Here is a 14,975-nt window from a genome sequence, read left to right as displayed (position 1 = left end):
AACAGAAGGCATCCTTCATAAGGATGGTGATATACTCCTATCGAGTTGTATGACCATGCATTGTGACCCTTCGGGGTTAGGATATGTGTGTTTGACCCTTTGATGTAGAATCTAGTGACTTCGCATACTCACGGAAGGCAGGACATGTTGACCTGTTATTTGTCAGGTGTTATTGCTGCAAAACACAAAAAAAAAACAAAATGAAATTATCTTTATTGTTGTATTGTTTGAGATGTATTTTTTTATTTCATATTTAATGTATATTTTTTTACCCATATCTCACCCCCCCCCCCCCGCAGTTGGACCCACCACGATTTTTGTTTTGCGATAATTTTCTGATATTTTTTTTTCTATGAATGGCCTTTCATATATGCTTCAAATAAGGGGTAACAGTTATTCCTTTGTGTGTGTTTTATTATTTTGTCTTTCAGGATCATGAGAAAAATGTCATTAAAAATAAATAACTTTGCGCGAATGCTGAAGTGGGTCCTATTTACCTGGGCCAAGAATGATTGTTTCACAATTACAAAACATTTTCATGCATGACCTATCATATATGCTCTCATAACGGTTAATACATATTACTGTGTGTATTTATTTGAAGTATTCATGAAAGGTCATGCAGAGAATAATTTTATAACAGTTACAGCGAAAGAAAAAAATCAGGCCGGGTCAATATGACCCACTTCTGCATTCTAGGGACTATTAGAGTTTTTAATATTTTCCCCACAATCCTGAAAAGTAAAAAAATAAAACACACACAGGAATATGTATTACTCTTTATTTGAAGTATATATGAAATGTCATGAGTAAAAATGTTTTTGTTTTTTTATAGTAAAACAAACAATCATTCTTGGCCCAGGTCAATATGACCCACTTCTGCATTATCGGGGTATTTCACTTTAAAATATTTTTCCCACAATCCTGAAAAACGAAAAAACAAAACACACACATAGGAACATGTATTACCCTTTATTTGAAACACTTATGAAAGGTTATGCATAAAAATGTTTTATAAACAAAGTCAGAGGAGAACAAAAATGACACCGGGTCAACATGACCCACTTCTGCATCAAAGGTTTGATTGACCATGTACTTCAACCTTCAGGCTGAGGGGCATGTGTATGCTCACGGAACAGTCCTGATGGACTGTGTACTTTGTCTGTGGGTAACATTCATGATCACACCCCATGGGTGATACCCCATGGGTGACATTTATGATTAGATGTCTCCAAACATCCCTATCCTGCATTGCTTTCCGAAGCTCTGGCAGACAGCTTGGATGCAGCCTTTACCCCCATCCATCAGGGGTGTGTTCCATTAACAATCAGCTTTGCTATCGCTTGCCAAATCAGCGGTTCCTTATCAATCGTTTTGTTGGAGTGTTGGCATGAGTGCTTAAAATTAAGCAAGCCACTTGACCAGCCTCTGAAAGCTGATTAGTCATGGAACACACCCCAGGCATATTACAAGGTCTGCCTCTTCATCTTCTTCCACAATCATACCCAACATGGTTGACTTCCGCAGACTTTCATTTTCTGCACCCATGATGTGTCCAAAGTATGACACTTTCTGTTTTAGAATCAGCAGATCTAATGTACATGGTGGTCTAATTTCTTCAAGCACCGATTTGTTTGTTCTTCTTGCAATCCATGGAATAAAAATTCATCTCCAACACCACATTTAAAAACTCTCAATATGCTTCCCTCCTTTTTCACTGTCCATGACTCACATCCACACATTGCAACTGGAAATACCAGAAAATTCACCAGCCTCCTCTTGGTTTGTTTTGTCACATGTTTGTCTTTCCAGATCTTTCTCAATCCTGACATTGCTGTTCTCCACAACACAAATCTTCTATTAATTTCTACACCACATTCTCTACTCACTTCAACCTTAGAACCCAGGAAGATGAAACTATCCAAATGACCCGTCTCCCGATCTGAGCACGTTGATCTTCTCGGTTAACAAGATTTTAGTTTTTTTTTTAGGTTTAAATGGTGACCAGGACCGAGTTACATAAAATTTCCTCATCATAAAGGAAAGATTCCCCTTAAGGAGCATGGTCATTCCTTAGGGAATGATTTTCTTAAGGGCTATTGTATAAATTACCATTTGGAAATCCCCAGGTGAGGATTTCCTCTAAGGTTGAGGAAATCCTTTGGAGCCATTGCTATGCTAGGTAACCAATGAGATTAAACGTCGAGAGGAAGACTTGTCCGATTGGAGAGAAGAAGACGAGTCATCCGAAAGCTCCATGGCAGCAAAGCGATCAACAAACTGACTTCAGGAAGAGACAGAAGCACTAGTGGAGGCTTTTCTCAAGCACAAGAGTGACAATACATTATATAGTTGTATGATGTATGTTGTTGAAGTACTTTGTTTAATAACAACATTATCACCACAAATAGTGTATAATTGTTAAGAATCCCTCAATTTGAGTAAGAACTGGGTCAACAGGGTAAACCTTGACTCCCCCGAGTCGAACGAAGCCCGACACGTCTCTGACTTGGGATTGACAAGTTATGGACCTCATAACACGCCGTGTTCAATCTATTTATTACGTACACAGTTGACCTTTTTCCTGGGGTCATCATCAGTATCAATTGAATCGGTATCTAAATAACCTGAAGGGATGGATAAGGGATGGAATACAGGAGAGTTAAGAGAATGAAGAAAGGAAACGTTGGAACAGATGGAATTTTTAGACACGGGTTGAAATAAACTTCACAGAATCGTTGGACAACATCCATAAATGATTATATAAATAAATTTTTAAAAATGAAATGAATGCAGGTGAGTGATCCGAGACAATGGGGAAGCACGGTAATTTTGTGTGCTGACGGATATTGAAGCCGATACACCAGGAAAAATCACAGAAACATCGGAAAGCATCCGTAAATGAAAATATAAATCAATGAAAAAAAATGAAGAAAAATAAATGAAAAATCAAATGCAGGTGAGTGACCTGAGACAATGGGGAAACATGGTCTGTGTACTTACCAAATGTATAAGCACACCCCGTTGGTATTATATAAAGCTCTTTCTAACCACTGATTGACCCACTGACCGATATTAAAGATCGGTAACTTCTGGGTGACATATAAAGCTGAAATTATGAATAATATAAATGAATGGAAATAAGTAAATGAAAAAAAAACAATGCAGGTGAACGACCCGAGACAATGGGGAAGCAGAGTAATTTTGTGTGCTGATGGACATCGAATCCATTACACCAAGTAAAAGCACAGAACCATCAGAAAGCATCCATGAATGAAAATATAAATAAATGAAAATAAAAAAAATGAGAAATCAAATGCAGGTGAGCAACCTGAGACAATGGAGAAACACGGTTCATATGCTTACCTAATGTTGTACACCCCTCAAGTACACACACACACACACACACACACACACACACACATATATATATATATATATATATATATATATATATATATATACACCTATACTGGTTGGGCATACTTACACACTGCAAGCAACTACTAGAGTGCATCCTATGTTCAGACAGAGTAAACACTGTATAAGCTTTATACACCGTATTTGATCATGTGGCTTGTGAGGGAGATTTATATTCAAGAGCATGAGGTTACGATGATATGCAAGCCAAAGGGCAAACTAAAAATGTTGGATATTCACAATTAACATTATCAAACAATGAAGAAAACAATGGCAAGTCATGTGACCCAAAATGCAATCATACTAAAATACGAAATTTGGTGTCTGTCTATCTGACTGTAATACATTTGGTCTTTACTTCTCCAATCTCATCCAAACTTGCCAGGGGACTAAGGGTCACATGACGGAGGTTATACTGACTTAACTTTTCTCCCTCACCAAGGGGGATTTCTGCCTTGGACAAACTCATTGTTAAGGAGCATAAATATAGCTCAGTGTGGAATTTCGTGGGGGCACCTGCAGAAAGTAAAAAATATTATAACCACAAACTCTTCTGTCAATTCTTTCCAACATAGTGTTACGTTTGTAGGGGGGAGGCAGATATCATTTTAGTAAAGTTAGATACATCGAGTTTAGTTTGCTCTCAGTTTTGGGTAATCTTGCCAATTTTGATGTATTAAGGAGGTAAATGTTAGTTTCAGAATTGTCCTGTTTAAATGTGCATCATATGAAGGGTGATGCATTGTTCAATAAATAGACAGGGTTTAATGTGAATGAATTGTACGTGACACCCTCTGTGAACTACGGGTGAGGCACCATGTGAGGCCTTTGGAAACAAAAGGGAGAAGCTTGAAAGGGGGCGTTGTGAAAGGAAAGAGAAAGAGGAGTTTTGATGCCTCCAGAAGGGAAGAAGTTTTTGTGGCCTCGCAAGGGGAGAGTTAGTTTGGCCTCGGAGTGGGACAGAGGTTGTTTGAGTTCTAAGAGAAACTTTTATGGTTTGCTCACCTGTTCATCATCCCTGGTTCCTGCTCATGTTCCTGCCACATCCTATTTCGTCGTCCTGCCTCACTTGTTCATCGTCCTTGGTTCATTGTGCTTGTTCGTCACCTATTCCATCACCTGCTCACCTGTTTCATTGCCTACTCACCTGTTCCATCGCCTGCTCACCTGTTTCATCACCTGCTCACCTGTTTTGTCCATCCTGTGAATGTGCTTGCTTCATCCTTTGGTTCGTGGCTGCTTTGATGCGATCTGCATGGACACCCTCCAAAGGAGATCAAGCCTCACCCGGTTTTTCATTCCCGTCCCCTTCCATGCTTGAGTCCAGTGTGTGGCACCCAAGATTTCTTTAATTTCATTGTGAATAATCATTTATTTCTTGTGATTTGGGGAATAAATCCCATTAAATAAGGAGCTCATTGTAATCACTAATTGTTGATTTACTAGAGTTATTTAGCTGTTTGCAGAATGCAAGCACAATGGGCATTTAAACATTTGAAGGAGACTGGACTTTATACATTCGAAAGGAAGCAATTACAAGTGATCTTGGATGTGCTGATGTACTAATTTTTTAAAATATTTTTTTTCTAATTACTAACTAATCATAGTAATTCACAAATTGTTAATTATTAAGTAATAAGTAATTATTAATTAAGTAATGATAGCACATTTTAAATATTGCATATTTAATTACACTAGAAACACCTGCTCCATTAAGGAGCAGCTCAGAGTGGCAGGGAGAGGGGGGGGGGTCGTGTCTGTGTGCATGCCTGCCATTATCATGCGGATGGTGGTGGGTTATTATTATTATGATGATTATTATTACAGCACGTGCGCTGTATACAATTGCACCGAGTTTGAAATGTCCCCGGCGTCGTCTACCACGTCTCCGGTGGGTCCGGTGTCCCCCCCCCCCCCCCGTGCCTCAAGACACCCAATGACGGCCGTCCGGTAGATGCAGTGCGTAACCTCGACGGAAATGGCGACAATTGACGGAAATACCCAAGTATTTCAATGGAAATTTGTGAAACTAATGTGTTATATCTGTGAAAACCATTTAATTTATTGCTTGACGGAAAAAAACGAAGAAATGCTCCCCTCATGTACAAACGAACGAACGAACGAAAGACGTCATTTCCGTCCACCAATGGCATTTCGCGCTGAACGCAGAAAGCTAAGTTCTTCTTCTGCCATCATTCTCTTTAATATTAGCCATAAACAAGTGTTTCTTCATGCATAAGTAGTTGAAATTTACTTACAACAAAAACGAAGAAATAATCTCCTCAGATTCAACAAGAACGAAAAAAAACCCCGAAAACATCACGAGCAGGACAAGACCAATCGAGCTGAAGGAAAGGACACTGTAACTGCACTGCTCCTGATTGGTCAAAGGACACCACGTGTGTTATGTGGGCGGTGTTATGCACGAGGATTCCAGGCTAAGTTCTTCTTCTGCCATCATTCTGTTTAATATTAGCCATAAACAGGTGTTTCGTCATGCATTAGTAGTTGAAATTTACTTACAATCATTCTTTTGCGGCCTCCTGCCGCACTGTATCGAACGATTTCATTCATTCTGTTATATATATATATATATATATATATATATATATATATATATATATATATATATATATATATATATATATATATATATATATATATATATATGTGCTTATCACAATAATAACAAGATTTTTACATTTCAAATATTAAGTACGCTTTTTAATTGTTTTTCAACTGAAAAAGCATAAATTGCATATTTTAACATGAGTGTACTCATTTGATTCACCACACGCGCTGTATTGAAGGATTTCACTTGTTATTATTATTATTATTATTATTATTATTATTATTATTATTATTCCTTAATGGTCACAATTATTCCCACGTTTTTGTCGGGTTGACCAGGGGAAGCTTGGCCTAAGTATTTAACGATCCAGCTGGCGAGACATCACGTTTGGCTAAGGTTAGAGTAGGAATTTGGAATTTGTTCAAGGTGCTGGTGATAGCTCACCTCCACTTTATGAAATACACAAATGTTTGATGTCCACCAACTTATTCCGGCAGACACGACTCCCAGTTTAATGTCCATCTGAGGGGATGGCACACATCGATGAATCACCCTGCCTTTGAAACACCAGGATGACATTTTATAGCTGGGTCGAGATCAAAACCCAGGCTGAACAGCTTAGAGGTGAGTGTGTGTTCCGAATGGGATCATGTGTCAAATAAAGGTCACAATTGGTCTGTAAGGGTGTCGGGGGCAATATCACACATCACACTTGAAGCCATGGCCGGGAAAAATGACATATGAGGCCCTAAGATATGTTATAAACAATCCATGTGTGGTCCACAATATGTTATGATGAGAAAAATCTGACAGGCAATGGGATATGTCATTCACGTGTAAATACTCATTTGAGAACCTTACCTATAGGTCTCGCAATTTGGGACGGCTTGGATCCGTCAGTCTGTGGGGAACGTGATAAGCATATAATGCATCAAGCATGCCGAGTTTTCTCCAAATTTCTTTCAGTTTAGTGTTAAACAACAGTAGTAACTGTTTTAAAAGGTAATCATACTGTCATGTCCAGCAGTCTGTTAATACTGACCACTGGACGGACGGACTGACCTGGCTTTTACTCACTTAGACTGTGTTGGAATAATGGCGGGTTCATGCGTGGGAATCGCAGGAAGTACACAATATTTTTGGCTCTGATTTAATAGATTACAGCGATGGTAATTTTTATGTAAAATATGGTAAAAGTTATAAAATAATGGGTGTAAGAAGCATTTGTTACCATCGTCTAACAAATAGTTCCAGTGTAAGCTTCATTGTCTTGGATCACGTGATCTGCAGTGAGCAGACAGCCTACACTGGCTGACTTTTATTCGTGAATATTTCTGTTTATGGATATTTTCCGACTGTTAGGTGATTTTTCTGGGATACTGGCTTCGAGTTGCATCAGTATGAAAAATTTCAGCTTTTCCATACTGAAAAGGTACCAAACATACAATATATATATATATATATATATATATATATATATATATATATATATATATATATATATATATATATTGTTACGTTTGAGGGGGGGGTATGCATTCAAAGGGTAATTAGGATGTTTAATTAGGTATGCCATGCTGTTCGAGTTTACCAGGATCTCGATGTAATAAGTAGCAATTCAGTGGTGATAAGTTGTCTAGTAAATGTTCATTTCTTCAAGGGGGGAAATGATCATTGTCACGTAATTAGATAGGGACACGGGATAGGGTAAGTGTGTCTGCGTAAACCCCTTTTGGTATTCTCTGGAGACTGGCCGTGACGTCACAGGACAGTGCAGCGGATGGCTCCGCCCCGTGATCACGATTGGCAGAAGGCGACGGCGGTGGGCCAATAAACGGCTCGATTGGAAGTGACGAGGACAGGAGGATAAAAAGGTTCTGTTCAGGGTCGAAAAGGAAAAGGAAGAGGAAGAAGATCTGGACAAAACGATCGTTTTTTTTTTTGTGTGGAAGCTGTTGCGCGGGGAGCGTCCTTGTTGTTGTGCTGATTCGATCGTGTTCTTGATCGTGTCTTGGAGCCTTGCTGACCCTCGTGCCTCACCTTGGTTGGCTCTGGGGTTCTGCTGACTCGGAGTACGGGGTCGAACGGCGGGCGGACCTGCCTCCCTCTCCTGCTCGCAACTTGGCGCCAGAACTGGTTCCCTGGCGGCTGTGAGCGGACTTGGGCCAAGACCAGGAGGTCGACAGCATCACGGTTTCTCCTGCCCCCCTGACGAGAGCAAGGCCAGCTCGTCCGACGCCGATCCAGGGACAGTTGCATCCACACCACGGTCCAGCCTGACCACCAGAAATAGCTACGTTTTGTGTGTGTGTGTGTGTGTGTGTGTGTGTGTGTGTGTGTGTGTGTGTGTGTGTGTGTGTGTGTGTGTGTGTGTGTGTGTGTGTGTGTGCTTGGCGCCTTAGAGGCTTTGAGATCTGTATATTCATTGGAATTGTCTGTGTTTTTCCCCACGCCCGATCCCACACCATCCCGTCGAATCGCCCTGGATCCCTCTTCTTGCCGAGTCTTGTTATTTCTGGTTAATAGTAAAAACGAATAAACATCATCAACTCAATGAAAAGTGACTCGTGCCACCTTCCTCGTCCCGTTTGCGGTAGAGCGATTAGAACCGCCATGTTTGGGTTATAAATAAATAAACCGCCTCCATCGTTTCGGCTCATTCTACGTTGGCGGGACTGTTCAAGTCCCGTGGACGTCACAATATATATATATATATATATATATATATATATATATATATATATATATATATATATATATGTATATATATATATATATATATATTTATATATCAGTGAGTCAGGTATATTTAGATATACTTCGATAATATAAAAGGCGACATGTGTGTGTCCATCCATAACCAATTGGTTGGACAGTTCACCCGACTTCACCCACAATTTCAACCTGAAAAATAATATGGTCATCATGTTGATGCCTTACTGCTATGCAAAGCCAAAGACATCTTTGGAGCTTTCATATTCACAATCACCATGCCCTCCCTATAAGCTTTCCCTTCAGTGTGAAGTGACCAAAGTGACAATTCAAAGGATTTTTGAGCAGATAGTCATCATATCACGGGTCTTGTGAAGATAGGCCTCAGAGATCGAGGTAGCGGTCTGTTGTCTAGACACCACCTAAATACCTATGTGGCATTCTTTCAAGCAAGGCTTTTACATGTTACCTTGGTCCTTGCTATTATTTCTGACTGTATTGTCTTAAAAAACGACTCGACTGGGGATCATAAAACCCATGTCTTTGTCTGAAGACTTCCAGGAATCTTGTGACATGGTGAAAGAAAACATCCATCTTTATTTACCTTTAACAATGTGTAAATATGCATTAGGAAGAAGATAATTGGTTTTGGGTCATTTATTGGCACAATTAGTCAACTCATGGTGGGAGGTGGGAATTGGATTGACATCTTAGGGTTGGGAGGGTGAGGACTTGGAGTTGGGAGGTGGGGAGGGGTGAGAAGGCTTGGAGTGTGAGGGGATTGACAACTTAAGGTTTGGAGGGGAGCGTGAGGACGTGGTGTTGGGAGGGTGAGGTTGATGACTTGTGGTTTGTGAGGGGGAGGGGGAAGAGTTGAGGACTTCAATTCACATTTTACATTGTGCTGAAGTTCTGCAGGTCCCTGCTAGTTTTTGGTTCTCAAAAAAATATTTTCATGAAAAAAATAAGTCAACACTATATTCGTTATTGTTGTCTGTCTGTCTGTCTGTCTGTCTGTCTGTCAGTCTGTCGGGTAGTCGATCCAGTCGAAATATATTTTTTTAAATTTTGAAATCTGTTCTACCCTTATTATCCGTTTTTCCGTCGATATGTTTGTCTGTTGGGTCGTCAATCTAGTCGAAAAAAATCATTTTTTGAGATTTGTTCTACCCTTATTATCAGTATTTAAAATGGCGATTTCAGTTAATACAATGGCGATTTCGATCAAACTTGCTTGGTAGGTTCATACCATGACCGAGTTGTGTGCAAATGAGAACCGTTGCTATGGACACCACCGTTGCCTAGCAACAGGACTTTGAAATTTTTGAAAAACATAAAAAAATTATTTTTTCGAAAATCAAAAATGGGCCACAAGCAACTGTGGGCAGTACATTTAGCCATATTGTCAAAAATTTCCAGCCAGTTCCTGTGAAAACTGTCGGAGAAGATAGACTTTGAATGAACCCTGGTCGAAAACAATAAAAAACGAAGTTTGTTATATATTAGAGACTATGAGTCAGATATACATGAAACTGGTATGGTAGGTTCATGGTATGTCCTAGTTATGTGTGAGAAAGAACCGTTGCTATGGACTTCTCCGTTGCATAGCAACGGCCGAAAAACCTCAATGTGGGGGTATTTTAACGAAAAAACAATCTGCACCATTAACCCTTGAAGCTAGAATCATGAGTTTTCTTGTGCTTAATCCTCAGGTCATTCCCCATCGAACGGGCCCATCGCGTCAGGTTCTATTGGGTAGTCGACTAACCATGTCCGCCTACTGGCTTGTCTGTCTGTCTGTCTGTCTGTATGTCTGTCCCGAGCATAGCTCCGTGGATTTTGATCTGATCCTGATAAAATTTTGGTGGAAGATTTATATCATGATCTAGTTGTGTCTTCCTGAAAATGGGCGTGGTGCGCCCATTATGGGCGGAGCCACGCCCAAAAAACATGCGTTTTTAGGGGGTAGCCGATTTCAATTTGCATCTTCTCCTAGGGGGTTTGTCGAATCTGACAGGGGTTTCGGTATTTGGTGAGCCCAATAGCACCTGCATAGACCCACGGAGCTCGATTTTTCATTTTCGGCCCAAGGTCAAGGTCACAAGGTCACGAACTTAGAAAATTGCGAATTTTGCAGTAAAAAAATTATTCTCCGAGGGGTTTGTCGAATCTTACAGCGGTTTCGGTATTTGGTGAGCCCATTGGCACTTGCATAGCCCCATGGAGCTCGATTTTTCATTTTTGGCCCAAGGTTAAGGTCACAAGGTCACGAACTTAGAAAATTGCAAATTTTGATGTAAAAAATATTCTCTGAGGGGTTTGTCGAATCTGACAGTGGTTTCGCTATTTGGTGAGCCCAATGGCACCTGCATAGCCCCATGGAGCTCGATTTTTCATTTTTGGCCCAAGGTCAAGGTCACAAGGTCACGAACTTAGAAAATTGCAAATTTTGATGTAAAAAAATTATTCTCTGAGGGGTTTGTCGAATCTGGCAGGGGTTTCGGTATTTGGTTAGCCCAATGGCACCTGCATAGCCCCACAGAGCTCGATTTTTTCATTTTTGTCCCAAGGTCAAGGCCACAAGGCCACAAACTTAGAAAATTGCGAATTGTGTTTTTACGGGGTAGCCGATTTCAATTTGCATCTTCTCCTCGGGGGTTTGTCGAATCTGGCAGGGGTTTTGGTATTTGGTTAGCCCAATGGCACCTGCATAGCCCCACGGAGCTCAATTTTTCATTTTAATCCCAAGGTCAAAGTCACAAGGTCACGAACTTAGAAAATTTCGAATTTTGACATAAAAATCATATGACTGCCAAAACTTTGAGAGCTAGGATGACAATATTTTTTATGCATAATGTTATGGTCATTCCCCACCTAAAGTCTTCAAACCATTTTGCTCTATCTCGAACACCTTGCCCGTGGCGCCCCCTTCAAGTTTGTTTTTACGCTGATTTCATCAAAGTATGGATAATCCGAGTAGTGCGAAATGCCATATAGCCTATATGGCATTATATTGTTCCTGGAATGTTCCAGAGGAAGTTTTGCACCAAAGGTCATAATCCTTGACCTTTGACCTTTAAAGTTCACAAAGGACAAATTTTCAAAGTTGTGGGAATCGAACCAGGTTTTCGACCTTCTTCGCCGAAATAACTCCATTAAGCTATAGCACATATCCTGTTTCCTTATTTTAATGTCCACAACATTGTTTTGTGACCTTTAAAGGTTATGCAACGGTCAAATTTTGAAAGTTGTTGAACGAAACCGAGTTTTCGACATTTTGCAGCTAACCTGTCACTCGTACCACACAAATCATGTTGATCATTTTTATAACTTGGTCAAACATTATCACATTGTCTCATCCTTGACTCCTGAAGCAATCTACATCGTCAAATACCGCTCGTGAACCATCGTCATCTTCAGACTTGTTATTAATTTTAAATCGTTACCTTTTGAATAATATAAAAAAATGCTGGCACATTCTGGACTTGGACTATTATGAATGTCTTGGTCATCGACCATTTTGAACACACCTCATACCTTTCAAAACCATGATGAAGGAAACTGAATCGATGCTTGACAAAGTCATTACATTTCATTTAAAACGTTTCTTTGAATAAACAATCAACATAATGCAATCGATATCATCCATATATTATTCGCTTTTACTTACCCTTAAACCTTCTCTTTGTGTTGTGATGTTATTTGAACTACACCCCCCCCCCACCCACCCCACACACACCCACTGCATTTCCCCTACCCCCACACCCTTGCACATATGGACAGAAACCATTCATGTTTCCCTGACAACAGAGAGGAAGTCAACAATTTGCCATGACTCTGACATCATAATTAATTTGCACAATTCACATCATAAATAATAAAAACCTATTTGACTTCAACTCATTCTTGTCATGGGTTCCTTCAAAGTCGCTATTTAAAAAAATGAATTCAACAAAGCTGAGACATGTGAGATGCCCTTTAGTCTGTGCTTCTTTTGTCAAATACACAAACCACCATTGAAACTTCAATCCCAAATAGTACCAGTCAAAAGGCTCCTCTTGCAAAGGTGTACCATAACATTTAACATCCACAACGAAGGCAGGACAACCACCTTATTCCCCTTACAAAGGGTGATGTGGTTCAGAGTAGCAACCCATATTGTACCAGATGGCATATGTTAAAATCGGATCCGACCCTCTGGAATCGAACCCAAGCTTTCACCGAATGTATAAAGAATGATAGTTGTTCATGAAACCCTGAACAATAAGCTACAAAAAAAGACTCATGAATTGTTAAGAGAAATAGTTTATTTAGTTTTTGAGAACATTCCATACGTGCAGACAAAACAGGAACACCACGCAGTGAAAATGATGGCAAAGGCACTTGGTGAATGTGTAAAGCACTCACAGCACCCCCTGACAGGTGCATGGGGCAGGTAAACACACGCTCACATAGGCACACATTGTCAGGGTCAAAATCCTATGCAGAATTGACAGAAGGTAAAGCACTTTTGTATTTGACTTTGTTGGAGCACCATTCATGGAGCACAAGTTCATGCAGGGCTTTAGTTAAGATGAAAATCTTAGTCCTATTGTGGAAGGACAAAAATGTGGATAATGTACACATATATATGGTAGATGTAACATTTCACTCTTGAAATTAAAGCCACTCATGTCTATGTAACAAGTATACAGATAAGTAAAAACAAAATTGGCCGAAGGTGACTTTATGTACACAATATGTACAAGGGAAGGAAGGGGTATGCTTCTGCGGCGTGCCGCTTGTCCGCCCAAATGGTTCACATGTGCCGCTTCATGTGCAGGGCTAAGTGGTCAGAGCGTGAGAATGCACGCTCACACAGGTGACACTGAAATGGTCTGAATCCGGTGTGTTTACGATAATGGCGGGTCAGCTCATCTGAGCGTGCGAACTTCCAACCACAGCCCTCCCAGTTACAATGGTATGGCTTCTCACCTGCAGGAACAGCAGAGAAGGAACAATGAACAAGTGTTTGTTGTACAGTACATATATAACTAAATAACTAAATATGCAAATAAATGATTAATATTCATACAATATAAAAGTTTGAGATGTTGTATCTCAATCAAAAAAATAAATATTTTTGGTTTTCGTTGGTGGTTGCACAATACCCACCCATCGTAGCATGCGACTATGGTTTTTGATACATTATTGTTCTTATTTCCTTAAATAAGTGCAGCATGTGTGAAAAAAAATATTTCCCCACAAAAAATTTTTAAAAATATTTTTTGAAAAAAAAAAAAACATGAAAAATATTTCACAGCATGTGTTAAAAAAAAAGTTAAAGTATTTCACAAAATGGTGACTGCTGTATTTATTAAGTGACTCCAGAGAAGGCCTTGGAATTATTGAGGCGGGTGAGAGGTCCACTTCCAGAACCAGCGTATTTGAATCTTGGGAGTTGGACCAATGATTTTGACATCCTGACAGTCAAGGTGAGACTGAAATACCAACTTGCATTGCTTGTCATACGTCAAACAAAATGCCCATGTTTCTCGTATTTGGAAGCAAATGCGGTAAGGTACTTTCATTTCATTACCAACTCTGTGAGTATAACCGATTGATGTGAAGTTACAAAGTACATATATATATATATATATATATATATATATATATATATATATATATATATATATATAAATTTTTTTTAAGACATTAAAAAAAACACTCAGCAATCTCTAACTAATGGCAAACGATTTAATGATTATGCTTTGAAGAATATTAAATGAGTACTGAAAAGATATCTCAATGCTTTTATACTTTATTACGATGGGCCGTTCCAAAGGTTATGAGGACAAGACAAATAAAGGTTGACAAGCATAAGCGTACTGTTCATTTGTCAATGTTTACGTATATATTATAATTAGTCTTACAAATACTAAAAATACAAAATAATAACAATAAAACGGTGTTTCTTTGACTATTGTGACTTGTGTGAGGATTTTTTGAACGCCCGACATTTGATGACACACCGAATTGAGCAACAGGTTTCGATCTGACACATTTTGAGTCACCCGGCATGTCTGTTGAGAAATCCTGATTGTTATTCTTGCACTTGGGACCAATTAATTGTATCCCATTATCAACAATAGTGAATTATAAATAAATTATCCATGCTATTTAGTATTTGATGCCCCATCATTTTAAGGTGGGATTGCCACCAAATGTTTCAAAAATCTGTAAATTATTCATGGATTTCTTTCGAACAGGTGTCGGGTGTGAATGCAAAGAA

The 14,975-nt window shown here is 39.4% G+C and overlaps 1 protein-coding gene and 2 long non-coding RNA genes across 4 annotated transcripts in view; 2 read left to right on the top strand and 1 right to left on the bottom strand.

Moving 5' to 3' along the window:
* LOC147024859 (uncharacterized) overlaps nucleotides 1-822 on the top strand; it is a 37,996-nt gene extending 37,174 nt beyond the window's left edge. Inside the window, exon 3 of the long non-coding RNA XR_015059243.1 lies at nucleotides 300-822. This is a non-coding gene — a long non-coding RNA (uncharacterized LOC147024859). The remainder of the gene's footprint in view (nucleotides 1-299) is intronic.
* A 5,241-nt stretch (nucleotides 823-6,063) lies between these two features.
* LOC147024857 (uncharacterized) overlaps nucleotides 6,064-14,975 on the top strand; it is a 63,572-nt gene continuing 54,660 nt past the window's right edge. For both annotated transcript variants that reach the window (XR_015058842.1, XR_015058841.1), the window contains exon 1: nucleotides 6,064-6,616. This is a non-coding gene — a long non-coding RNA (uncharacterized LOC147024857). The remainder of the gene's footprint in view (nucleotides 6,617-14,975) is intronic.
* The window catches only part of LOC147024858 (uncharacterized), a 3,347-nt gene continuing 1,365 nt past the window's right edge, over nucleotides 12,994-14,975 (bottom strand). The window contains exon 3 of the mRNA XM_085885177.1: nucleotides 12,994-13,678. Within this exon, the coding sequence (XP_085741303.1) occupies nucleotides 13,503-13,678 (176 nt within the window). The 3' untranslated portion in view covers nucleotides 12,994-13,502. The remainder of the gene's footprint in view (nucleotides 13,679-14,975) is intronic.

This window comes from Eptatretus burgeri, chromosome 6, assembly GCF_056783735.1.
Source record: "Eptatretus burgeri isolate ZD-2024b chromosome 6, Ebu_testis_v1, whole genome shotgun sequence".
NCBI classification, from domain to species: domain Eukaryota; kingdom Metazoa; phylum Chordata; class Myxini; order Myxiniformes; family Myxinidae; genus Eptatretus; species Eptatretus burgeri.
This window is presented reverse-complemented; position numbering and strand designations above follow the sequence as displayed.